At 58.7% G+C, this 25324-nt stretch overlaps 1 protein-coding gene and 1 gene segment (V, D, J or C); one reads left to right on the top strand and one right to left on the bottom strand.

The window, feature by feature from the left end:
* Positions 1 to 1122: 1122 nt before the first annotated feature.
* Positions 1123 to 4346, bottom strand: LOC142821240 (immunoglobulin heavy variable 4-61-like). The segment is given in 3 exon segments: positions 1123 to 1258; positions 3303 to 3708; positions 3928 to 4346. Coding segments are annotated over 3 exon segments (711 nt in total).
* Positions 4347 to 7336: 2990 nt separating this feature from the next.
* The window catches only part of LOC142821246 (uncharacterized), a 161449-nt gene continuing 143461 nt past the window's right edge, over positions 7337 to 25324 (top strand). Inside the window, exon 1 of the mRNA XM_075912089.1 lies at positions 7337 to 7418. The gene's annotated coding sequence lies outside the window, so the exon portion shown is untranslated. The remainder of the gene's footprint in view (positions 7419 to 25324) is intronic.

Genomic DNA, 25324 nt, shown 5'->3' on the forward strand with positions numbered 1-25324 from the left:
GAGCCCACGTGTGCCCACTTGAAGGAGTCCAGCCTCTGCCCGGGGCCACGCGGCTCTCAGGGACTCCAGAGGGAACATGCGGTTGGAGTCGGACACGCAGACCGGGGGTCGTCAGGCGGTGACTCCTGGCCAGGGCTGCCTGCCACCTCCGCCCTGCCCATCAGCAGCACCTTCCTCCGGGTGCACAGATAATCCGGGAGCCAGAGCATCAGCGCGGGGCAGCGGGAGGAAGCAGGCAGCGGCCTGGGTGAGCAGCTGCAAGGTGCGAACGCCGAGGGAGTGGAGCATCGTGAGGGCTGCTGGGCTCTGGCTCTCGCGCCTCCCACACACGCCCACCTGCCGGGCTCCTTGCAGCGCAGCGGAGCTTCCGCTTCTCTTTAGGCCCATTTTATTATCAGGGATTTCAATGAAAAGTGACACAAGCTCCGGCCGGACCCCGCCCCTTGGAACTGAAGCCTGGAGGTTACCTGCCCCTCTGCGACAGTGAGCTAACAATGCCTGTCTCATGCCTCGCCTGGGAAGCACGGCCGCGCCAGCTAAGCCCCAGTCACGGCTCCTGAGGTTTCCCGTGCAGCCTTGGACTTGCATGGCTGCCGTGGTTTCTCTTTGGAAGGGACTCAGTCCCGCTTGGACAGGCGACTCGCCCGGGTGACTCCAAACGCCATCTTGTGGCTGTGTTTTTCCACAGCCAGAACGCTGGGCTTCGCCTCACATGCCAGAAGATGCAAAAGGCCCTGGAAGGAAAGCCTTCCTCCCTTTTGTCTTCAATCCTGCTTTCTGACCTCGGGAGGCAGCCTGTGGGCTACGAAGCGAAGCTCTGAGCCAAGGACTGAACGACCCATCCAAGCGGTGGACGGACTCCCGAGATTTGACTGAAGCCAGCTCTCTCTTCTGTGACTGCTGCGAGCCTCAACCGAGAACTTGGCGAGTGCTGTCTGTGTTCCCAAAATTCCCTCTCCCCCTTTCCTTCCTTCTGTCCAGTGAGGATTCTAAAGGACTGTCGCCTTGTGAGTTTTGGCTAGGACTGGAAGGGATGAATTGAGCCGGGAATGTAGCCGGTCCTCTTGGGATGGGCAGAAGCTTTTGATGGGATGAGATGGGTTTGGGCAAGCTGGCGTGTGTCTAAAGAGCGTTGGTGGTGGCGATGCGGGAGAAGCGGCGCGTCTGAGGGAACTGCTGGCGTGTCCTGTTGCTCAGCAGCACGGGGAAGGCAGAAGTTCTCTTTGTGAGGGGTTTGGCGAGCCTCGGAGTAGTAACCCTAAATCAATGGAGGCGGGGGGAAACATCTGTTCACACAGGTAACCCCTGGCCAGGGTGAGTGTGGAAGTAGCAGAACACTCGGGTTCTCTCACTGGGGTTGTGAAGGGCTGTAGCGGTGGTTTGTGTCACTGTGTCCCGAGCACAATAATACATGGTGGCGGTGCTCATGGAGAGGTCCATCATGACGTTGAATCACCCCAGGAAAATCTTGGCATAGCCGGTGCCACCTGTGACGTAGTGGGGGTACCTTGCTGGTTGCTAGGCTTGGGCTGTGGGTGACCCCCACTGGCTGCTGTCTGTACCAGGGACCAGCCCAGTAGCTGATGGGACAGGAAGGTAACCTGTTCTAATAGTTATTCCCCAGGGAGAGGAACAAAGGAAGGTGGAAAGCCGCCCCTAGTTGGGGGGCAGGGCTGGAAGGGACGGCTTTTAGTTTCTGTCTGGGAAGCAGGGGAGAAGGAGCTAGGGAGGGGGCTGGGATTGTAGGGCCCAGCCACCCCACATGTCAGGGGGGGGGGCACAGAGGCCTCTTAGCCCCAATTCCTGTAACCAGATGACAACTGTGCTGTGCTGTATCCAGGAGAAGTAATAAACTCCTTCTATTCTACTGGCTGATGGAGTCTGTTGGTGCCATTACGGGGGTGCAGGAGACGGAAAACCCCAACGCGCTGTCACACCCCCATCTCAAGGGGGGGGGGGCTGAGGCATCCTAGGCCTGCCCTGTAACCGGATTACATCTTTGCTGTGCTATATCCTGGAGAAGCAATAAACTCCCTCTATTCTACTGGCTACTGGAGTCTGTTCCTGCCACTACAGGGGTGCAGGAGGCGGGGGAACCCCGACGCGCCTCCACAACTTGCTAGAGCCCCGCAACTCTGCCCATGGGCTTTGGAGGCTTCTCCCCTACAGGGAGCACTGGGCCTGCAGGACTCAACCCTGCCACTCCCCGCTTGGGCCGCAGCGTTCATGTCTTGGGGGGTGGGAGGGGGCAGGGACTGGGCCTTCGACAGGACGCTTCCATGTTGGCGATTTAGCGGGCTGCCAGAGATAAGGACTTCAATGGGGGTGGAGGTGGTGCTGTGACTTCAAGGGGCTCTGCGGATTACGGCTAGAGCCTGGAGAGGTGCTGGAAACTCTGGGGATTGCTCCGGGTTCGGGGCTTCAGCCAGGGGGGCGCTGGGAATTCAGCATGGAAGGGGCTACCAGGGATCAACATTTCAGCCCCGCAGCAGGTGCCGGGATTTGGGGCTTCAGCACCTCAGCCTGAAATCCCCCCTCTTGAGGAACCTTCTTTGGGGTACCCATGGGGAGGGGTGACACAAACCTCTGACTCACCGCCGCACCCTGACCCCTCTATCACACACAGGCTGCCTCGTCTCTTACTGGCCGCCTGTCGTTCTGCCTCTGCGCCCTGCCTGAGAGCGCCCCCTGCTGAGACCACCTGCAGCATTCACCTGACCTGAATTTAATCCTTCCCCTCACGATAATACATTTCCTATAAATAGCGTGACCGCCCGTCCCGTTTTTAACGGGACAGTCCTGTAGTTAAGTCCCCTGAAGATGTCTTGACTGGTGAATTGTCCAGTATTTGCAGCTCGCGGGCTCCCCCTGCTGGTCAGCTGGTGTCTCCTGCTGGTGACTGGCAAGAGGATGCGATTATTGCAGGAACATGTCACTGAAGCCGGTAGCGTTTTTAGGACAGAAACTGAGAGACTAGATCTGAGGTCCCTTGGCCGGAGGCTGACACAACGGAACGGGGCTCTTGGGTTTAGCTGCCTCCCAGCCTGATTGCTCGAGTTTTAATTCTGTGCCCCAGGAGGCGACTAAAGCGAAGCCGGCAGGGCCCCCACCTGGAGCCGCCTTTTTTAAAGTGTCTCTACTTGAGCAACCAGAATTGGAACTAAATCTCCAGGTGGGCCCTGCTGGCGGTACGAAGGGAGCCTGGAAACACAGAGTCAGCGAGAGCTTTTCCGGGGCTGCCTCCGGCTGGAACCCACAGCGACCAATGCCCGGGAAAGAAGGAAAACGCCACTAGAACAGACCAATGGCCCGGGATCCGGCATCTCTGGCCTGCGGTGAAACCGCTTCCCCTTTTTGGACGGACCCCGCAGAGCTCTGTGTCACTGTGTCTCCGGGCGCAGTAATAGGTGGCGGTGTCTGCAGCTGTCAGCGAGCGGAGCTGCAGCGAGAACTGGTTCTTGGCGGTGTCTTGTGCGATGGTCACCCGGCTCTGCAGGGCGCTGGCGTAGTCATTGTACCACCTGCTAGATCTGTAGTAAATGCGCCCCATCCATTCTAGCCCCTTCCCCTCGGGCTGCCGGATCCAGTCCCAGGTAACACTAGTGCTAGAAACCGAGTCTCCGGAGATGCTGCAAGTGAGTGTCAGGGACTCCCCGGGCTTCGCCGCTCCCGGGCCCGTTTCCTTCAGCTGCACTTGGGAGAGGACACCTGGGAGGGAAACACGGAAATGACGGAGTGAGCCAGGCCATGCCCAATGAGCGTTGGGAAGATGTGAACACCCCGAGACCGCACCTCAGGGACTGAGACACCCTACTACCGTTGAATTGCGTTGGGATCCTGGCATCTCATTCCCTTAGGCTACCTTGAACAGCGCCTCACTGAAGCCCCTGCAAGAAATCTCCCTCCGGACCTCCAATAGCCACCTACCTGACGGGGCCTCCAGCATGAAGAGGAAAGCCAGTAGCAGGCGCATGTTAAGGCAGGGTGAAAAGGGCCCCGCAGCCAGCACCGGGCAGTTCTGTGTCAGGTCAGAGACTGAGGTTCCTCCGTTTCGGGGCTTGTATTTAAAGAGGAACCCGCCGGCGGGGATTTGCATGAGCGGGTCCCAGCATCGCTACAAAAGGGGCCGGCGGGTGAGCTCTGCCTGCACGTGGGGATCGCTCCGTGCGACACAACCCGGCCCGCTCCCAGGCGGGAGATCAGTTCAGCGAAGTGAGCAACCGCCGGAGGGATCTGGATGCGCAAACTCAGTTTAAACCAACAGCGTTTGGTCAGTGAACCCTCCCAGCCAAACCTCAGCGCGGGACTGAGGGAGAAATAATCCCCCTTCTGCTGCGGCTTTGCTGGGGTTTCACCAGGGAGTTCACTGGCCTCTGGGCCTTTCACGTTCTGATCCCATTTCTTTAATCCTACCCCGGGTCTGGCAGAGATTTACCACAGTGCGAGCAGAGCCCGGCCTGCGCTGTGCAGCCAGACACTCATCTAGGAGCTAAATGCTTCGTCCCACCCCGCTGGGTGACTTGGAGCCTTTCGGCTGCTGTTACCGCGCCCTGGGAGCCATCGGCAGAGAGTGTAACATGTTCTTTCCCACCCCTCCCCCACCTTCCACTGCTACTTTCCCGTCTTGTCCCCGAGGTTCGGATGGGTCCTTTGTTCATTGGCGCCCCCTACCGGGGGACTGGAGGAGAAGTCTCTGTAGCAACCCTCCCCTCCCTCCCGCACTGATGCTCCCTTCGCATTATTATTTAAAGAAGAAAATGACTATGGGGTGGGGATAATTAATTCATTTAAACCGGGTAATTGTGATCCTAGGAAAATGCTCGTTGCCAGGAAAGCCGGTTGAGGCGGGAATTATTTAGCTAATCAGAGAAACAGGCAACCCAGCAAAGCATCACTGGGAAGCAAACACACATGGGGGGGGGGGGAGGAGGTTAGTGCCCAAAGCGGAGAGATCAGAGTCTCTGCTGGGAGCGGTCTGGCCGGGGTGAGAGGAGGGGGGATCCCAGCTTCGGGAATAGAAGAGGTGCCTGCCCTGAACCCCACTGAAGCCGGTGGGTGATCTGGGGCTGCTGCTACGCGAGGCGGCAGGCCAGATCCTCCCACGCCGGTAACTCTCCATATCTGGGCCTGTCCGGGGAGGGGAGGGCCCTTATCCATTGTCCCCAAGAGAGCAGGGGAGGGGGAGGGGCTCACATAGGAACGCGCTGGGGCGGGGGCAGAACGTGAGAACTCGAAGGGTTCGCTGCTGCCGGCGCTTCTCGCGTCACGGAGCCAGTTTTCACTCCCGGGCCTTGGGCGCCCCCAGCGGCAAACGGCTTCTCCGGCCCCTGCAGGGAAAAGTTTCTGCCTGGGCTCGGCCCGCCCGGGTTCTTCTCACTGTGGCACCCGCACAGTGATAGCGGGCGGCGTCCTCGGGCCTCAGGCCGGCCAGTTGCAGGTGCAGCAGGTTGTTGGGATTGTCCCTGGAGATGGTGAATCGCCCTTTGACTCTGACAGGTTATACCCGGCGGGGGCTACTCAGGGACACCAGTTCAAGCAGTTCCCCGGGCCCAGGGCGATATAGAGAGGATGGGTCCGTGCAAGTATCTAGGCTGAGCTCAGAGCGGGGGATTCCCTCCTGCCGGGTCACTGGAAGAAGAGGCCGCAGCCAATGGGGTTTGTGTGACAATGGGCCCGACAGGGCGCAGCTGAGTTACAGGCGGGAAACGCTTGCGAAGGGCGGAGACGCCACGGGGAGGGGCCCATATGAAGGATTTTCCTTCCTTCCCCTCCCGAAAAGCTTCTTGTCCGGGAGTCCGTCACTTTCCGCTCGTAGCGTTTAAGGGCGGTTTGCAACCCGGTTCCCCCTTCTAGCTCCGGTCCCCGTTTTGCTTTGGCCACTGCCTGGGGTTGCAGCAGAAACACTGGGCTGGTTGTGCAGCTGTGGCTGAGGGGTGGAGGTGCAGACATTGATCGGGGAGGGAGCACCCTGCTTTGTGAGCAACAACCGGGTAACAAGCAATGGAGAGTCACAGCTGGAGTCCTCCCTGCCCCCTCCCCTCCAGTTACCGATGGCCCGGTACCCAGCATCTCTGGTCTGCTGAAAAACCGCTTCCCCTTTTGTGCCAGGCCCCGCTGTGCCCTGTGTCACTGTGTCTGGCGCAGTAGTAGGTGGCGGTGTCCGCAGCTGTCAGCGAGCGGAGCTGCAGCGAGAACTGGTTCTTGGCGGCGTCCGGTGCGATGGTCACTCGGCCCTGCAGGGCGCTGGCGTAGTCAATGTACCACCTGCTCGGTCTGTAGTAAATGCGCCCCGCCCATTCCAGCCCCTTCGCCACGGGCTGCCGGACCCAGTGCCAGATTGCGCTGGTGCTAGAAACTGATTCCCCCGAGATGGTGCAAGCGAGTGTCAGGGACTCCCCGGGCTTCGCCGCTCCCGGGCCCGTTTCCTTCAGCGTCACTTGGGAGAGGACCCCTGGGAGGGAAACACGGAAATGACGGAGAGAGCCAGGCCCTGTCCCGAGGAGGTGGGGGACATGTGAAAATGAGACACCCGGAGCCTCGCCTAAGGGAGTGAGGCACCCAGCTGCCACCGAACTGCATTGAGATCCAGACACCTCATTCCTTTGGGCTCTTTGACCCGATCCTTTTCTGCTGCCGCTGAAGTTCCCTCCGGACCCCCAATAGCCACGTACCTGACGGGGCCTCCAGCATGAAGAGGAAAGCCAGTAGCAGGCGCATGTTAAGGGAGGATGAAACCAGGGCCCCGCAGCCAGCACCGGGCAGCTCTGTGAGGGGAAGAGACTGAGGTTCCTCCAATCCGGGGCTTGGATTTGAAGAGGAACCCGGCGGGCGGGGATTTGCATGGGCGGGTCCCAGCATCGCTACAAAAGCGGACAGCGCGCGAGCTCTGCCTGCACGTGGGGCTCGCTCGGTGCGACACAACCCGCCCCGCTCCCAGGCAGGGAGAGCAGCTCAGAGAAGTGAGCAACCGCCTGAGGGATCTGGACGCGCAAACTCAGTTTAAACCAACAGCGTTTGGTCATTGAACCCTCCCAGCCAAATGTCAGCGCGGGACGCGCCTTTTTAGGACTGAGGGAATATTTGGAAGAGAAATTACCCCCCTTCTCCTCCGGCTTTTATGGGGATTTCAGCCGAGTCCCCAGGGATTCAGCGCTCACCCCTGTGTTTTAGAGATCAAAAAACACTTGATGGTGACAGCGACATTCCCCAAACTCTGTGTATTAGGATTTGGGGGGAAGTTTTTGTAACCAGCACCGGCAGAGGCAAGGTTTGAAGCTCTCTTGGGGGTCCCACCCGCTGGCGAGCCAGAGTGGGGAACAACCTTGACACCACCAGTACGTAGTGGGGGTACTTGCTGGGCTGTGGTGACCCCTGCTGTCTGGAGCAAGACCCAGCAGGGAAAGCCTCACTAGGCCAAGGTAATGCCAAACTTGTTGAACCAGTGGCCAGACACCCCCCATGGAGAGGAACAAAGGAAGGTGGAATGCTGCCCTGGCTGGGGGGCAGGGCTGGTGGAGGGTTAGTTAGTTCCTGGCTGGAAGGCAGGGAATAAGGAGCTGGGGAGGGGGCTGGGACTCCCCTATCTCAAGGGGGGGCACTGAGGCCTCTTAGCCCCAGTTCCTGTAACCAGATTACATCTGTGCTGCGCTGTGGTGGAGGAGCAATAAACCACCCTCAATTCCACTGGCTGGTGCAGTCTGTTTGTGCCATTTCGGGGTGCAGGAGACGGGGAACCCCCAACGCGCCGTCACACCACCCTTCCCAGCCATTCTACAGTGCAGCTGGTTGGTATTCACGGGGGCGAGGAGGGGGAGCAATCATTTTTATGGGGGCCACTCTAAGATTTTGGAACATGGTCAAGGTCTGCACTCGTCCATAATATAAGTGGAAGAGACGTGGGGTCTGGGATGGAGGGTGGTAACAGAAGGGAGCTTGGGGAAGGGGACTGGGGTCTTGGAGGGGGTACAGAGTCTGGGAGCGCATTTGTGTGAAGGAGGCGGTTGTAATCTGGGGTACTGGACTAGGGTGCGGTGTGTGCTGAGTGGGATTTTTAAGAGCATCGGGGCACCCAGCCTGCACTGAGATCTATGGGATTTAGGCACCCAGATGATTCTCCAAACCCCACACAGTGCCTGTCTGATTCCTCAGGCGGCTACAGATCAGCGGTGTGAAAGGAAAGTATTGAGGCTTACTTAGGATATGTCAAATGAGCACTAGTTTAATTGTAAGCTTAAAGGAAAGGTAGCATTGTGAGATACAGGAGATGTAAAATAAAAACTAAATATGATTAGATGACTAACACTAACTTTGCTTTTAGAGAAGTAAGTAACTCAGACAGCAGTATGCAACAAAGTGCTGATTACTTTAAATGGGGCGGTGTGTGGCGGGCACCCAGAACAATGCGTGTCCCAGCGTGTGACCCAGACTCAGTTCGGGTTCATTGGAGTCCTTCAGAGGGAACAGTTTTTCTGAGTATCCTGTTGCTACGCTGGTGGGGGTTTCCCAGGGAGTCACAAGGGCGTGTGTCTCTCGCGACCCAGACTTTGCAGTCAGAGCATCTACCTTGCCAATGCCAGTTCCTGCAGCCTCCTTACCAGCTCCAGGCTCGTGGTTTTATTCTGTCCAACGCTCCTCTCCAATCAGCCTTTTCCTCAACTAGCCGTTACTTGCGGGGGGAGCAGTTCAGGGATCTTCTATTTCCCAGAAGGACGTTGGAAAAGGTGAGCGGAGAGGAGCGAAGGCCACAGAAAGGCACCACTGGGAACTGAACCCAGGATCGTCTGTTCACCAGAGAGGGGCTTTAACCAGCTGAGTCATGGCGCCTTCCCGCAGAAGTGATTTTAAAATATCCTACTTTACGGTGCCAGAGAAACCTTCAAGTTTCAAAGTGCGGCCCTTCCCCATCTCCCCCCCGTCCCGTGTCCGGCTCCCTGGGCACAGAAAGCTGCAGGCCAGAGACAGAGGCTCTGACATGCGCATCTCCCCAGGCACTGTGGCAGTAGAGGGGTCTGTGCTCCACGTGTCACCTGCAGCTGCTTTGGCTCAGCTCTGAGACCCGGGAATCTTCCCACCGGCTCCTGATTTGGCGTTGGCCACTTACAAGACCAACCAGGGTCACAGGGTGTGCAGCGTCGGGGACACTTTTTTTGTCTCCACATTGGTCAGGTGTCTCCTCAACCAGAGTCACCAAACACCCGAGTCTTTCGCAAAGACGCGCTAAATCCAAAGTCGGTCCCCTCCGGACTCCACGAGCTGCACCTGGAACCGGGCTCTTGGCAACCGGAACGTTATGAATCAGGCTGAGATCAGCAGCAATAACAGACTGTTCCCGGGTCCCGTCAGTGCTTCTGAGGGGAGCAAATACCCCCCAGAGCTGCCACAGCGACAACTAAATGGACCCAAAGTCCCATTGTCCCTGGTCCGGCGGGGGAAGTTCTCAGGGGACTGGCTGGTTATTGCACAGACCCAGGGGCTGCGGATTGTCCCTGCGGGTGCAGCCTGGGCAGAGACAGGGACAGATTTAACCAGGAACCTCTCTCCCCTATTTACAGGCCCCGCTGCTTACACCGGACCTAAGCGCCCTCCCCCGAGGCTGAGAATTTCTGGCTGCAGGCTGAGGGCGGAATCAGCCCCTCCCTCTCTGTGTCGGGGCCCATCCAGGCTTCCCTATTAAATCCAAGTGCGGAGCGATCTTATTAAGAGACTGAACCCATCGAGTCTGCTGAAATCAGCAGGAGAAGCGTGAAATGAACCGGATCCCCTGGGTCTGTGCAGCGCCCCGCTGTTCGCTCACGGGCTGGCGGCGGGGTTTTTGCAGGGGGATGTCGCGCTGTGGTACTCCCTGGCACAGTAATAGCGGGCGGTGTCCTCGGGCCTCAGGCCGGTCATTTGCAGGTGCAGCAGCTTGTTGGGGTTGTCCCTGGAGATGGTGAATCGGCCTTTCACGCTGTCGGCGTAGGACACGGAGCTCCCGTCATCGTAAATACGAGAGACCCACTCCAGCGTCTTCCCGGGGGGCTGCCGGAGCCAGTATATGGAGTAGCCGCCGAAGTTGAAGCCGGAGCCTTTGCAAGAGAGGAGCAGAGAGTCTCCGGGCCTCTTCACCTCCCCTCCGGACTCCACCAGCCACACCTGGGACCGGGCACCTGGGGGTAAAGAGGCGGTAGAAATATTAGCGCGGAAACAGAACATGTACATTGTGTTCTGCCTGCCCAGTGCATTTAGCGTAGGACCCACCTGCCAGGGCTGCTGCCAAGAGAACTACATGGAGCCAAAGTCCCATTTCTCCTGGTGCCGGAGGGGCAGTTTCTCAGGGGGACGGTGGCTGGGAGCTGCACAGCCCGGGCGGGACGGTTGGGGATGGTCGGTCCCACTGCAGTCTGGGCAGAGAAAGGGGGAGCTTTAAACAAGAGCCCGTCTCTCCTATTTGCATTTCCCTTCCTTATAAGCGTCGGAAACTCCTTCTCTGCCCGGTGCCAATGGGAAGCCTGGACCGGGCAGTCAGAGGGGGGCGGGGCGTTTGTCCAGGCCCCGCGCGGAGCCGAGGTACCATCATAAAACCCTGATGACACTTGTCAGTAATAAAGAAACAAAGAACCAGCCCGTAGGCTTCGCCCCCTCCCTGGGTTCCAAAGCGCCGGGCACAGCGCATGCGCTGACCGGCCGGGGCCCGACTGGTCCCAAGGGGCTTCGGGACCCGCCCGAGACCAGACCCTTTGGATGGAGACTGAGGCCGATGAGGATGCGGCTCTCGGGGCCTGCGGTGTCTCCCGCTCTCGGGCCGCATTCGCCCCACAGGCAGGGGCGGGAAGGAGTCGAGGTGCCCGGGAGCAGCGAGGCTGCGGGGCGGATTCGGGCCCCCACTTCACTGGGCTCCTTCGAGAATTCCTGTCTCAGCCACTAAATCTGCCCGGATCGCCTCGGCCGTGGAGCGCGATGCAGGGTCCGCGTCACTGCTGGAAGCCAGACCCCCCCCCCCCATGGCGGGCAACCAGGGGAGTTGGCTCTGGGGTGGGAACCAGTGTGAGAAGGGCCGGGCCGCCCTCGCTCGAGACAGAGGCCCGGACCGGCCACCCCTAGGGACACGAAAGTACAAGGAGCAGCCCCGGGCAGGAGCCCTCATGCAAAATTCCATCCCCGCCCGATCCGCCCCAGTGACCCCTCACCAATGGGGTCGGATCGCAAGTGCCCAGGGGTCTCTCTCTGACTTTTTCCAGCCCGCTCCACTGGTCTCTGCCTCTAGGTCCCGCAACCGGCCTCGGGGCCAGCCCTGGAGAGAGTCAGTGAGGCGGGGCCACAGCGGGGCTGTTTATCCTTGTGCAAAGAATTTCGCGTTGTGTGTTGTGGGCCGCGAGCTGAGCCTCCCCCCTCACAGCAGCTGGAAGGCGCCTTGATTGGTGGGTCTGCTCGGAAATCCCAGCCCTGACCCAACTCTTCAGCTGTCGCTGACTGCGCTGTGGGCGGGAGCGGGGCCGTGCCTGCGCGGGGCCCAGCCCGCAGCGGGAGGTGACGCTGCCCGGGGGTCGCGGGGCTCCAGGCCCAGGGCAGAGGTTCCAGTCACAGAAGGTCCCGTGTCAAGGTTCCAAGAGCGTCTAGCACCGACCCCAGGAGCCTGTTGGGGACAGAGAGAAGCAGCTGGAACCCGAAACCGCGCGCTGCCCCTTCACTCCCAGCTAGTAAAAATGCGGCGTCTGCTTCGCTCTCCCTAGCTGAGAGAGGCCGGAGAATCCAGTGAGAATTTTCCCCTTTTTGGCTGGGTCCCCGCTGCGCTCTGTGTCGCTGTGTCTCTCCGGGCGCAGCAATAGGGGGCGGTGCCCGCAGCTGTCAGCGAGTGGAGCTGCAGGGAGACCTGGGTCTTGGGAGGGGGAAGCGGAGACGGTGACCCGGCTCTGGAAGGAGGAGCTGTTCTCTGTGAGCCGGGTGGAACCGCCCTGATATCCCGGTCCCAGTCCCAGCAGCCTGTCCCGGGAGCTGCCGCCCCTCAAGGCGGAGGGCTGAGAGCGACAGTGAAAGGGGTTTGCTGGTCCCAGCCTCTCTCTGAACTCGGTTTCGTTTCCATACATGGAGCTTGGGCGCCCCCAGCGCCAAACGGCTTCGCTGCTCACTGCAGGGGGAGGTTTGTGTCTGGGCTCAGACCGGCTTCTGCTCACTGTGTCTCCCGCACAGTAATAGCGGGCGGTGTCCTCGGGCTTCAGGACGGTCATTTGCAGGTGCAGCAGGTTGTTGGAGTTCTCCCTGGAGATGGTGAATCGGCCTTTCACGGCATCAAGGTAGTAAGTACTCCCACCGGTGCTGATATAAGCGACCCACTCCAGCCCCTTCCCGGGAGCCTGTCGGACCCAGCTCATGTCGTAGCTGCTGAAGGTGAAGCCGGAGGCTTTGCAGGAGAGGCGCAGGGAGTCTCCGGGCTTCTTCACGTCCCCTCCGGACTCCACCAGCTGCACCTGGGACCGGGTACCTGGAAACAAAGACGCGATACGAACATTAGTATCAAAGTAACAAACTATTCCTCCACCTCTCCAGCGTGTTTAGCTAGAAATTACCTGGCAAAGCTGCCACCACGAACACTAAATAGACGCAAAATTTCATTTTCGCCGTTGCAGGGGGCAGAGCTGGCTGGTACCTGCACAGACACCAGGGCTTCGGGGTGTCTCTTTGGGTGCAGCCTAGAGAGAGAGAGACACCGATTTAAGCAGGCCCCAACCACCACCATTTGCATATTCCCCTCCTTATCAGAGACACAAACGCCTTCCCTGAACGAACCGAGTCACTGCCGTGCAGTCTCCGGCAGAAGGAATCTCCTCCCTCTCCCTGTGTGTTTGTGCAGCGCCTGGCACAGAGTGGGGCGTCCGGATGCGGCTTTCACAGCGCTAGGGATAAAAGACCTTATGGAGGACTGTGAAGGCGCGTTGGAGTTTTCCAGAGTCCTGCACCCCTGTAATGGCATGGACAGACTCCACCAGTCAGTAGAATAGAGGGAGTTTATTGCTTCTCCAGGATACAGCACAGCAAAGATGTAATCTGGTTACAGGGCAGGCCTGGGATGTCTCAGCCCCCCTAGAGATGGGGGAGACTGGGCCCCTAAATCCCAGCCCATTGCCTAGACTGCTTCTTCCATGATACCAGACGGAAACTAACTCAGTAACTTCCAGCCCTGCCCCCAAGCCAGGGGCTCCACTCCCCTTTCTTCCTATTGTTCCGCTCCCTGGGAGATAACTGGTTGGACAGGTTAGGGGCCCCCTTGGATAATGACTCATCTCCTGCCCTGCTTGGCCATGTGTGACGGCGTGTTGGGGGTTCCCCGTCTCCTGCACCCCGAGATGTCACAAACAGACTGCACCAGCCAGTGGAATAGAGGAAGTTTATTGCCTCTCCAGGATACAGCACAGCACAGATGTAGTCTGGTCACAGAACTGGGCTAGGATGCCTCAGGCCCCCTTGAGTTGGGGGGAGACTGGGCCCCTAAACTCCAGCTCCTCTCCCTAGGCTGTCTCCTCCATGTTCTCCCACAGTAACAACTAAACTCCCTTGCAGCCCTGCCCCCCAGTCCAGGGCAGCATTCACCTTCCTTTGTTCCTCTCCATGGGGGGTGTCTGGCCACTGGTTCGACAAGTTTGGCCTTATCTCTGCCTAGCGAGATTTTCCCTGCTGGGTCTTGCTCCAGACAGCAGGGGTCACCACATCCCAGCAAGTACCCCCACTACGTCACAGTTCTCCCCCCTCCGAGAGCGAACTGAGCAGGGTCACTCCGCTCGTGACCTGGGGAAGTTCGGGCCCCTCGCTACGGGACAGCGCGTCGGCGATGATGTTGGCGCTCCCCTTGACGTGGATCACTTCCATGTCGTAGTCCTGCAGGAGCAGGCTCCACCGCAGCAGCTTGGCGTTCGTCCCTTTCATCTGGTGCAGCCAGGTCAGGGGGCAGTGGTCGGTGAACACCGTGAAACGCCGGCCAAACAGGTACGGCTGCAGCTTTTGCAGGGCCCACACCATGGCCAGGCATTCCCTCTCTACAGTCGCGTAGCTCCGCTCCCGGGGCAGCAGCTTCCTGCTCAGGTACACGATGGGGTGACGTTCCCCTTTCTCGTCCGCCTGCATCAGCACCGCCCCCAGCCCAGTGTCCGAGGCGTCAGTAAACACGATAAAGGGCTTGTCGAAGTCTGGGTTTACCAGCACTGGGGCCTTGACCAGGGCTTCCTTCAGTGCACAGAGAGCCCTCTGGCACTGCTCCGTCCAGACCACCCTGTCTGGCCTCCCCTTCCTGCACAGCTCTGTGATCGGGGCAGCGATGGAGCTGAAGTTGGGCACAAACCTCCGGTAGTACCCCGCCATCCCAATGAAAGCCTGGACCTGCTTCTTGGTCTGGGGCACAGGCCAGTCCCGGATGGCCTCCACTTTGGCCGGCTCTGGCTTCAAGCAGCCGCTCCCCACCTTATGGCCCAGGTAGGACACTTCGGCCATTCCAACCTTGCACTTCCCAGCCTTTACGGTCAGCCCAGCCTCCCTCAGCCGATCCAGTACCTGGCTGACCTGGGCCACGTGGTCCTCCCAGGACTGGCTGAAGACGCAGATGTCATCGATGTACGCTAGGGCACAGTTCTCCATTCCCCTCAGCAGCTGGTCCACCAGGCGCTGGAAGGTGGCCGGCGCCCCTTTGAGGCCAAAGGGTAGGACCAGGAACTCATAGAGCCCCAGCGGCGTGATGAAAGCCGATTTCAGTCTGGCCTCCTGGTCTAGCGGCACCTGCCAGTAGCCCTTGGTGAGGTCCAGGGTGGTGAGATAGCGAGCTCCCCCCAGCTTGTCCAGGAGCTCGTCGGGCCTTGGCATCGGGTAGGCGTCGGACACCGTGATGGCGTTGAGCTTCCGGTAGTCCACGCAGAACCGGATCGACCCGTCCTTCTTGGGAACCAGCACCACGGGAGAGGCCCAGGGGCTGGAGGACGGCTGGATCACCCCCAGGGCCAACATGTCCTGGACCTCTCTCTCCAGGTCCTGGGCTGTTTTCCCTGTGACTCTGAATGGGGAGCAGCGCACCGGGGGGTGAGTGCCCGTCTGCACCCGGTGGACAGCCAGGTTGGTAAGACCCGGCTTGTTGGAGAACAGCTGCTGGTGGGAGCGCAGCACCTCCCGGATCTCGGCCTGCTGGGCCGGGGTGAGCTGGTCCGAGAGGGAAATTGACTCCAGCGAAGAGTCCTCTCCGGTCCCAGGGAACAGGCCCACCAGGGGGTCCTCCCCCTGCTCCTCCCAGGGCTTACACACGGCCAGCACCAAGTTCTCCCTGTCCCAGTACGGCTTCATCATGTTAACATGATATACCCGCTGGCCGCGCGTCCGGCCCGTCAGCTCCACCACGTAGTTCACCTCGTTCAGCTGCTTAACCACCTTGAAGGGGCCGTCCCAGGCGGCTTGCAGCTTGTTCTTCCGCACGGGGATCAGGACCATCACCTGGTCCCCGGTAGCGTAGGCGCGGGCCCGTGCATTGCGGTCGTACCAGACCTTCTGCTTCCTCTGGGCCCTGCTCAGGTTCTCTCTGGCCAGGCCCATGAGCTCGGCAAGTCTTTCCCGGAATGTCAGGACGTATTCCACGACCGGCTCACCCTCCGGGGAGACCTTCCCCTCCCACTCGTCTTTCAATAAGTCCAGGGGGCCCCTCACTCGCCTCCCATATAACAGCTCGAACGGCGAGAACCCCGTGGACTCCTGGGGCACTTCCCTGTACGCAAACAGCAGGTGGGGTAGGTACTTGTCCCAGTCCTGCGGGTGTTTGTGCATAAAGGTCCGTAGCATCTGCTTCAGAGTCCCATTGAACCTCTCCACCAACCCGTTGGTCTGGGGGTGATACGCCGAGGCCCAGGTGTGTTGCACCCCACTCTTCTCCCACAAGCACCGGAGCAGGGCCGACATGAAGTTGGATCCCTGGTCCGTGAGAACCTCCTGGGGAAACCCCACCCTGCTGAAAATGGTCAGCAGTGCGTCTGCCACCGTGTCTGCCTCGATGGAGGGCAGGGCCACGGCCTCGGGGTAGCGGGTGGCGAAGTCCACCACCACCAGGATGTATTTCTTCCCTGTCCGGGTCGCTCTGTTGAAGGGCCCCACAATATCCATCGCCACCTTCTGGAAAGGCTCCTCTATGATGGGCAGGGGTCTCAATGCAGCTTTCCTCCTGTCTTGGGCCTTCCCCACTCGTTGGCAAGAGTCGCAGGACCGGCAGTACCGCTGGACAGCTGCAAACATCCCCGGCCAATAGAAGTTTTGGAGCAGCCTCAGCCGCGTGCGCCGGATCCCCTGGTGTCCCGAGAACGGGATGTCATGGGCCAGGTGTAGCACCTTGCGGCGATACCTTTGGGGAACCACCAGCTGCCGCTGGAGCCCCCACTTGCCTACCGTCCCGGGGGAAAGCCATTCCCGGTACAGAAATCCCCTCTCCCACCGGAACTTCTCCTGGCAATCTCCTCCTAGGGGTTGAGCGGCACCCAGGTCAGCCCGGTCCCTCAGGGCCTGCAAGGAGGGATCCGCTCGCACCTCCGCCTGGAATTCAGCGGCTGGGGCTGGGACAGGGCCGTGGTTCCCCCCACTGCCTAGGTCCAACTCTAGGTCTGCTGGGACGGGGCCCTGGGCCCCCTGTTGGGGAACCTCCTCGAGTTCCGGGCCGCAAGCCCCTCGCTTGCTCTGGCTACGGGTGGTGACCAGCGTCCTGTGGGGTCCGTCTGGCCACTCCTCTAGGTCACTCCCCATTAGCACGTCGGTGGGCAAGTGTGGGTGCACCCCCACTTCCTTGGGGCCCTCCTTGGCCTCCCATTTCAGATGCACCCTGGCTACAGGTACCTCAAAGGGGGTGCCGCCTATGCCCCTCAGTGTCAGCTGAGTGTCGGGTAGCATACGGTCTGGGGCCACTATGTCGGCCGGGCCAGCGTCACCTCCGCCCCCGTGTCCCAGAAACCCGTCACCTTCCTGCCGTCCACCTCCAGGGGTACGAGGCAGTCCCTCCGTAGGGGCCGCCCCGCCCCCACCCGGTGCACGGATAAATCTGTCTCCCGAGGGTCAGACCTCCCAGGGGAGGTGCACTGAGCATCCTTCCCCTCTCTCTGAGCTGAGGTTTGCCGGCCAGCCCCTGCCACTGGGGCAGCCTGCCCTTCCTCCCGCCCCAGCCAGTTAACCCTGGAACGTCCCAGGTCATGGGACCTGTTCTTGCGCCTGGTGCATTGAGCCCTCTTGTGGCCTCGTTGCCCACAGCGATGGCAAGTTAGGTTCTGTGGGCCCATTCGGGTCGGCTCTGCCCGGGCCCTGGCTGGTTTTCTGGGGTATCGACGACTGGTCCTGGTCCCTGGGGCTCGCCTCGGAGGTGTCTCTCTCCGTTGCTCCGCCGAGAACCGGTCTCTGCGCGATTCTCTTTCTCTCCGGGACTCCCGTTCACCCCCGGACCGGCTCTCCGTGAACTCATCCGCCAGTCTCCCGGCCTCCTGGGGGTTCTCTGGTCTCCGGTCCTTGAGCCACAGCCTCAGTTTGGGTGGGCACGCTTCATAGAACTGCTCCATCATGACCAGCTTGAGCAGCTTCTCTGCGGTCTGGGCTCCGACTCCCGAGACCCACTTGCGGCAGTATTGCGCCAGGCAGGAGGCCAGGTCCACATAGGTCTCCCGTGGCCCTTTCTGTACCCCCCGGAACTTCTTCCTGTACATCTCGGGGGTCAGCCCGAACTTGTGCAGCAGGGCCTCCTTGACTCGGTTGTAATCCCCTGGCTGTAGGTCCTCCAGCTGACTGAGCACTCCGGCCGCCTCCTGGTTCAGTGCGGGGACGAGCTCCTGCAGCCAGTCAGCTGGGGGGACCTGTTGCAGCCCACAGGCCCTCTCAAAGGAGCTGAGGAACCCGTCTATGTCGCCCACGTCCTTCAATTGGGCCACTGTGAGCCTCTCCAAGCGCCTGGCATCCCCGGGACTCTGGGGCCCATCCACTCTTGGCGCAGCCGGGGCCCCGCAGGTTCTCCGCTCTGCCATGGCCAGCTCATGCTGTCGCTGCCTCTCTCGGTCCTGGCGCTCCTTCTCTCGGTCCTGGCGTTCCTTCTCTCTGTCCTGTACTTCCAATTCCTTCATCCGCAGCTGGATCTCCAGCCGCCGCAGCTCCGCTGGGCTGGCCCCTGCCCTAGATGGGCTACGGCTTGCAGGCCTCCCGGGAGACGCTGTCTCATCTCTCCGGTGGGTCCCAGCGCTCCTCCCCCTCTCTGAGCCTGACACACTCTCAGGGGGGGTCTGGCTGCTTCCCCTGGGGACAAGATCCTGGCCCCGTGGCTGGTCATTCTCTTCCAGCTGGGTAATCAGCTGGGCCTTGGTTGCTTTCCGCACCGGCAAGCCCCTCTCTCTGCACAGCCCCACCAGCTCTGCCTTCAAGAGTCGGGCGTAGGCCATCTGCCCGCTGGGCCCCTCGGTGCAGACTCACCAGTCTAGTGCTGCAGCGCCCCACGATTCCCAGGAACCGCTTCGCTCTGTCTCCAGCACGCCTGGCTCCAGGGCTCTTGCTTCTACAGCGCCTTGTCGCTCACCGCTGGGAGCTCCATCCACGGGGTGCAGTGCATCCCGCTCCTGACACCAGTGTGACGGCGTGTTGGGGGTTCCCCGTCTCCTGCACCCCGAGATGTCACAAACAGACTGCACCAGCCAGTGGAATAGAGGAAGTTTATTGCCTCTCCAGGATACAGCACAGCACAGATGTAGTCTGGTCACAGAACTGGGCTAGGATGCCTCAGGCCCCCTTGAGTTGGGGGGAGACTGGGCCCCTAAACTCCAGCTCCTCTCCCTAGGCTGTCTCCTCCATGCTCTCCCACAGTAACAACTAAACTCCCTTGCAGCCCTGCCCCCCAGTCCAGGGCAGCATTCACCTTCCTTTGTTCCTCTCCATGGGGGGTGTCTGGCCACTGGTTCGACAAGTTTGGCCTTATCTCTGCCTAGCGAGATTTTCCCTGCTGGGTCTTGCTCCAGACAGCAGGGGTCACCACATCCCAGCAAGTACCCCCACTACGTCACACCATGCTACAGACAGCAGCCAGTGGGGGTCATCCACAGCCCACCGCTCAACATAGCAACCAGCAACCATAGCAACCCACTACATCACACGGACTCTTTACGAAATGGACTTATGGGTATGAATAAACATAACTTTGAGCAAATTATTTCATATAACCCATCAATCTTCACGCTGGTTCTGTTTATCTTATTTTCATGTGTGTATCACTCTTGAGTGTAAAATTAGACCTGTGGAGTGGGGAATCCTTTGTGGGTGTTGAATGTGTGAATGAGAGGCATCCAGGGTGTTACCCTCAATGGCTTGATGGGAAAATGTTAAACAATCTCTTTTGTCCTTAAATCTGAGCAGTGGTAGGCAGGAAATGACCTTAAATCCTTAAAGAAGAACAGGCAAGCAGGGACCTTGGTCTTTTGGCTGGGCTGCACTGGAAGGAAGGGTCTGAAGATCTCAGGGTGGGGAGACAGCTCCAGTTTGGAGGAGCAGCTGGAAAAGAGGTTTTTAGGATGAGTTTGAATAAGTTTGTACTGAGGTTTCCAGATAGAATTACTGCCGCATTTCTGGTTCTTGTGCTTGTCATCTCCTGCGGTCTGCCCGTTCTCACTCATCACCACAGAAATCCCCCTGCTTGTCCTGAATCAAATCACTTTTCTTTTCTATCAAACTCAGTGTCAATAATTATTACCTGGGGGATCAACCTCTGTGTACGTCCCCCCCCCCTCTTGCATTGCTAAAGGGGGATTACCCACAAAATTCTATTGGGGGTTTGATCCCACTTGGGGAGTACTGTGGCAGTACTCCTCCTAGGCCCTGAAGAGACTCAGTGTCTGTACTGCTGGGGGGGGGGGGGAGGCGGGGGAGCAGGGATCTCACCTCAGGGCCTTGTCTGGAGGAGAGCAGCAGAGTTGGCCTGGCAGGACCAAGTGTTGAGAAGCCCAGGAGAGCAGGAATGTGAGTGTCCGTGTCAGCACCCCAGGAAGCCTCCCTCCCAGATCTTCCCTGACTGCACCCCATCACAGACAGTACTTAGTTCGCCATTAACATCTAGGGGTTGGCTGGGAGTCGACTGTGGTGAAGGGAAAGTTTCATTGGCGTTAATGGGCTTCAGCTCACGAGTGTGCGTGGAAGGGGGAGGGTCCATGTTTACTGAGACCGGGAGGTGGGAACATTTCTCCTCTCTGTGCAGATTCGGTGGGTATTGTAGCTCCAGGCCTGGGGGTTCAAAGGGGTTTGATGCGATTCGATCCTGGATCCCACAGACGGTCAGTTCGATCCTAGCTCCTAATGTTCCTGGACAATGAGGGTCCCGGGTCCTCTCGCCGCTGCCGCACTAGTGGGGCGGGGACACGCGGGTCTTCACATTGCCCGGCTGCACTGCCGGCCCCTAGGCGCCCCCTGCAGAGTCCCGGCGTCCGCCGCAGGCTGCAGAGTGGCTGTCTGGCTCGGGTGCACCCGCTGCTCAGTGCCGGGGAAGGAGCGACCCTGAGCGGCTCAAGGGCGACGGGGAAGGTGAGTCCCCAGACACGCTGGGAAGGCAGAGCCGGGCGGAGTTCACGGCAGCAACCGCTGCAACCTTGTAATCATGGGAGCGAGGAGGAAGAGGGGATCCGGGCTGGGAAGGGGGTGGGCTGGGAGCGGAGTGAGGGGAGCCAGGCTGGGAATAGAAGGAGGGAGCCGAGCTCTGGCGATAGAGCTGGGCACAGGGCTGCAGGGAGCTCTGGCCGAGGCGGAGGAGGAATCAGGCTGGGAAGGGCAAAGAACGGAGGGCTGGTGACTGGGATAGGCAGGGCCGCTGGAAGAAAGGAGCTGAGCTGGGCACAGAACCCCTCCGGGCAGAGTTAGGTGGGGTGTAGCTGGGACCAGACAGAAAAAAGAGCCAGACTGAGCACAGAGCTGCTGGGGGGAGGGGAAGGAGATTGGGGGGTAACCTCCAGGCAAGTGGGGGGTGGGGCTGTGACCGACCAGAGGTCCTCTCACAGAGGGGTGGCCCTCAGGGTTTCTTTCAGTGGGGCCAGGACAGGCTTGTGGCTCCCCCCACCCAGGGCCCATTGATGTGTTGTCCGGGGACCCGGAATTCCTGTGAGGGCATCAGGCAAACATCTGTGTTGGTAGGGAGGCCCGAGGAGCTGGGAAACTGATGGGCCTTTTCCGCGGATTGGACCCTCAGAGGCCCTGGGGGAGTTTTGAAGGCCGGTCCGGAGCATCAGTGCCCGGTGCCCAGCAAACTGCAGAAATATTCAACCCCCAGTGACCCGGGCGCTGCTTTTCCTTTTCCTGTTTTCTCCCCTCATCCTGTGGCTGAGGCTGACGTGGGGATATTGGGCCTTTGCAGCCAGGCACCTTGGGAAATCCAGGTTCGAGTTACTGCATCTCCAACCACCGATCCTTGTATCTGGCTTTTCCGAGCTGCGCGTTGTTACTGTGGTGCCTTATACGGGCAGCGCTGAAACATGAATAGTCAGAAAGTCCTGAATTTTATGGGCACAGGATCATAATTGTATTTACAGACATGAAGCCTGATGAGGGATGTTGTGTTTACACTGTGAGGATGTAGATCCCGTTGCTACTGTAAGGGGTCTGTTACCCCTTACTAAAACTCTGTGGGAGTTTTTTGGTTTGCCAGCTCCCAGTTTCAGAAGGGACATGTGTCTGACAGACCCCAGAGACAACGGAAAGCAGCCAACACTCCAGCTCAGCCTGATTGACAGGTTGGACAGGCCAGTGTGGAAGGGGAGAGGCCAGGCCCCATCCTCCCTGTGAGCTGGGATTGTTCTGGCTCTCTCTGAGCAAACAGAGAGCTGAAAGACAGCCCAAGGAGTGCAAGCTCTGTGCTGAGGGGCAGTTTTTGCAGCAGCTGAGCCTGACACACACAGCTCAAGGAGCGCAGATCCTGTGTTGAGCAGCAGACTGGCAGTGCTCAGAGAGCCAAAAGGAACAGAGAAACAACACAAGAAGCTAGAGACTGGCCAAGCAGCTCAGCCTGCAGCTGGATGTGGTGAGCAGCTGGGAACTGCAAAGTGTGGGGAGAGGCTCTGGACTGGGAGAGGGGTCTGGCCACTTAGAGCTTGAGGCTGTGTGGTCACTGCCAGAGCAGGCGTGCCCAGCCTGCAGCCCCCCCCCTCCGCAGCACATCCAAGGCCTCTAAGGGGCCTCTAAGGAAGAGACTGTGGACTGTCCTTACACTCTGCAGGCTGCTGTTTTGATGTCCCTGTGCTACAGAGCAGGGCTGTGTGTTCTCATTTAACCATTCTCATTGTTTCTTATTCTATTCTCTTTAATCAGTTGATGTTTAATAAATTGTATTTGCTTTGAACCTTATGAAGTGATCACTGGGCCAAGAAGGCCTGCGGTGTAAAGAGAGCACCTCGGAGTGGGGACACCCTAACTCCTGCCCCTAGTGACTACAAGGTCGGGGATTAAGCCCCAGGAAACCTGGGCCCAGCCTTGTTGGGGTTTCAAGGGCTCTGCTACTCAGGAGAGTGGAGGGGGAGCCCTCAGGATCAGGGAGCCGTGGGGTAAAGGAAGTGGGAGCGGGGACTCAGATCCTTTCGCTGGTTCATTTCACCGGGGTGTATAGAAGCCAGGAAAGTTCCCCACAATAGCGGGATCATTGCCCTGCTTACACAAAGTCAAGGTTCCCCGGGAATAGGGAGGCTGCGGAGCGGATTTGGGCCCCAACATCACTGGGCTCCTTTAAGAATTCCTGTCTCAGGCACCAAATCTGGCCGCATCGCCCCGGCCATGGAGCGCAATGTAGGGCCCGCATCACCGCCAGAAGCCAGCCATCAGGCAGGACCTCACCCCTCCCGCTCCACCCCAGTGACCCCTGACCCCTCACCAATGGGATTGGATCCCACCCGCCCAGGGGTCTCTCCCTGAGCTTTTCCAACCCGCTCCACGGGCCTCTGCCTCGAGGTCCAACACGCGGCCTCAGGGTCAGCACTGGAGAGAGTCAAGTGAGGCGGGGCCGTAGACCGGCTGGTTATCCTTGTGCAAAGAATTTCGCATTGTGGATTAAGCCTCATGCTGAACCTCCCCCCTCCCCCCGTCTGAAGTGCTGGCTGTGGATCTTCCGGGGGGGAGGGGGCGCCTTGATTGATGGGTCTGGTCGGACCCATCTCTCCAGCTGTCGCTGACGGGGGTTTGCTCGGGACCGGGGCCGTGTCTCCGCGGGGCCCAGCCCGCAGCGGGAGGTGACACTGCCCGGGGGTGGCGGGGCTCCAGGCCCAGGGCAGAGGTTCCAGTCACAGAAGGTCCCGTGTCAAGATACCAAGAGCATCGATTCAAGGAGCCTGTTTAGGAGGGGTGGGGCTGGACACGGTAATCGCGCGCTTCCCGGACACTTCCAGCTGACAAAAATGCAGCGCATGCTTCGCTATCCCTGGACAGGCAAATTGCGGGCTGACAGAGGCCCGAGAATCCGGTGAGAATCTTCCTCCCCTTTTTGGCTGGGTCCCCAGGCGCAGCGATAGTAATAGGGGGCGGTGCAGGTTCTTGGAGGTGCCCGGGGAGAAGGTGACCCGGCTCTGGAAGGAGGAGCTGTTCTCTGTGTGCCGGGTGGAACCGCCCTGATATCCCCCTCGCAGCCACTGCAGCCCTGTCCCGGGAGCTGCCGGCCCTCAAGGCGGAGGGCTGAGAGCGACAGTGAAAGGGGTTTGCTGGTCCCAGCCTCTCTCTGAACTCGGTTTCATTTCCATACATGGAGCTTGGGCGCCCCGAGCGCCAAACGGCTTCGCTGCTCACTGCAGGGGGAGGTTTGTGTCTGGGCTCAGACCGGCTTCTGCTCACTGTGTCTCCCGCACAGTAATAGCGGGCGGTGTCCTCGGGCTTCAGGCCGGTCATTTGCAGCTGCAGCAGGTTATTGGAGTTGTCTCTAGAGATGGTGAATCGGCCTTTCACGGCATCAAGGTAGTATATAGTACTCCCACTCCAGCTGATAAACGCGACCCACTCCAGCCCCTTCCCCGGAGCCTGCCGGACCCAGCTCATCCCGTAATCGTCGAAAGTGAAGCCGGAGGCTTTGCAGGAGAGGCGCAGAGACTCTCCGGGCTTTTTGACATCCCCTCCGGACTCCACCAGCTGCACCTGGGACCGGGCACCTGGGAATAAAGACCGGGTGTTAATACGAGGATTAAAGCAGCGATAACACAATAGTATCCTAACTCTTCCCGTAGAAAATACCTCTCAAAGTGGCTACGGCGAAAAGCAAAAGGAGAAACTTAGGGTTTTTCATTTTCCTGCTGTTCGAGGACCTTTGAGAGGACTGGCTGCTCCCTGCCCAGACACAGGGACTGCAGAACTTCTGTGCGGGTACAGTCTCGGCAGAGGGAGGGACAGATTTAAAGAGGACACGGCCTCTCTCATTTGCATAAATCCAGCCTTATAAGAGACATGTTCCTTCCCCGGCTGATGTGTACCCCTGGACATCACGTTCTGAGTGATTAGCCCCGCCCTATTTTACACCCTTACCCACGTGACTCTCTAAACAATCCCCCCACCCCACACAGCTGCCCAGGAACCCAGTCCCCTTGTGCTGTGTCCTGACAACCTCACCCCTGCCTGGAACCCAGGTGATTCTCCCTCTGTTTGAGGAAGGGGAACTCTGGTGTTCCCAGTGCCTGTGTCCCTAAGTCCCTTCCTATCTGGGGCAGGAGAGCTTTATTAAAATTGGAATTGTGATCCCATTTAAATAGGCTTTGTTTTAAATAATATACCTTTCAAATTAAATTAAAAATGGTTATGGCCTAAATTTATCATAACCTATTTAATTAACTTATGAAGTAAATTTAAAAATTAAATAGAACATGACTCCTGTCAACTTTTAAATGAATTCTACTAGTTCACTTGTGTAAGTGCCCAGAACCAGTGTTTACATCAGCAGTAGTTTCTTCTGCAGGTGAAGAGAGACTGTTTTATCACTTTGGTTTATTCAGCTACTTCAATTCAATGATTAGTTCATTCCCTGTTGCATAACCGAGAGTTGATGAAGCAGAAAAACTTGTTTTCCTCTTCTCTCAGTAAAAAAACTGGTTTATGAGAGTGTTCTAACATCTTGAAGAACATGATGACTAGATCAATTGGTTAAATTCACTGAGGATATTTCCTTTGTTTAATAAATGAATTTTAGACGCAAAAAGTTTTTGGATACTTTTTTCTTATGTATCCTTCACATTTAAGGTAGTTTTATTTCATACAGAAATTAAATGCTGGTTTTGTTCATTTTAAATTGAATTTCCGTTCAGACAGAAGTAGATGCAAATCATGTTTTTTTTTAAAATAGCCACCACTTAGCAAATAATAAATGGGGTAAAAC

This window comes from Pelodiscus sinensis, chromosome 30, assembly GCF_049634645.1.
Source record: "Pelodiscus sinensis isolate JC-2024 chromosome 30, ASM4963464v1, whole genome shotgun sequence".
In the NCBI taxonomy this organism is placed as follows: Eukaryota; Metazoa; Chordata; order Testudines; family Trionychidae; genus Pelodiscus; species Pelodiscus sinensis.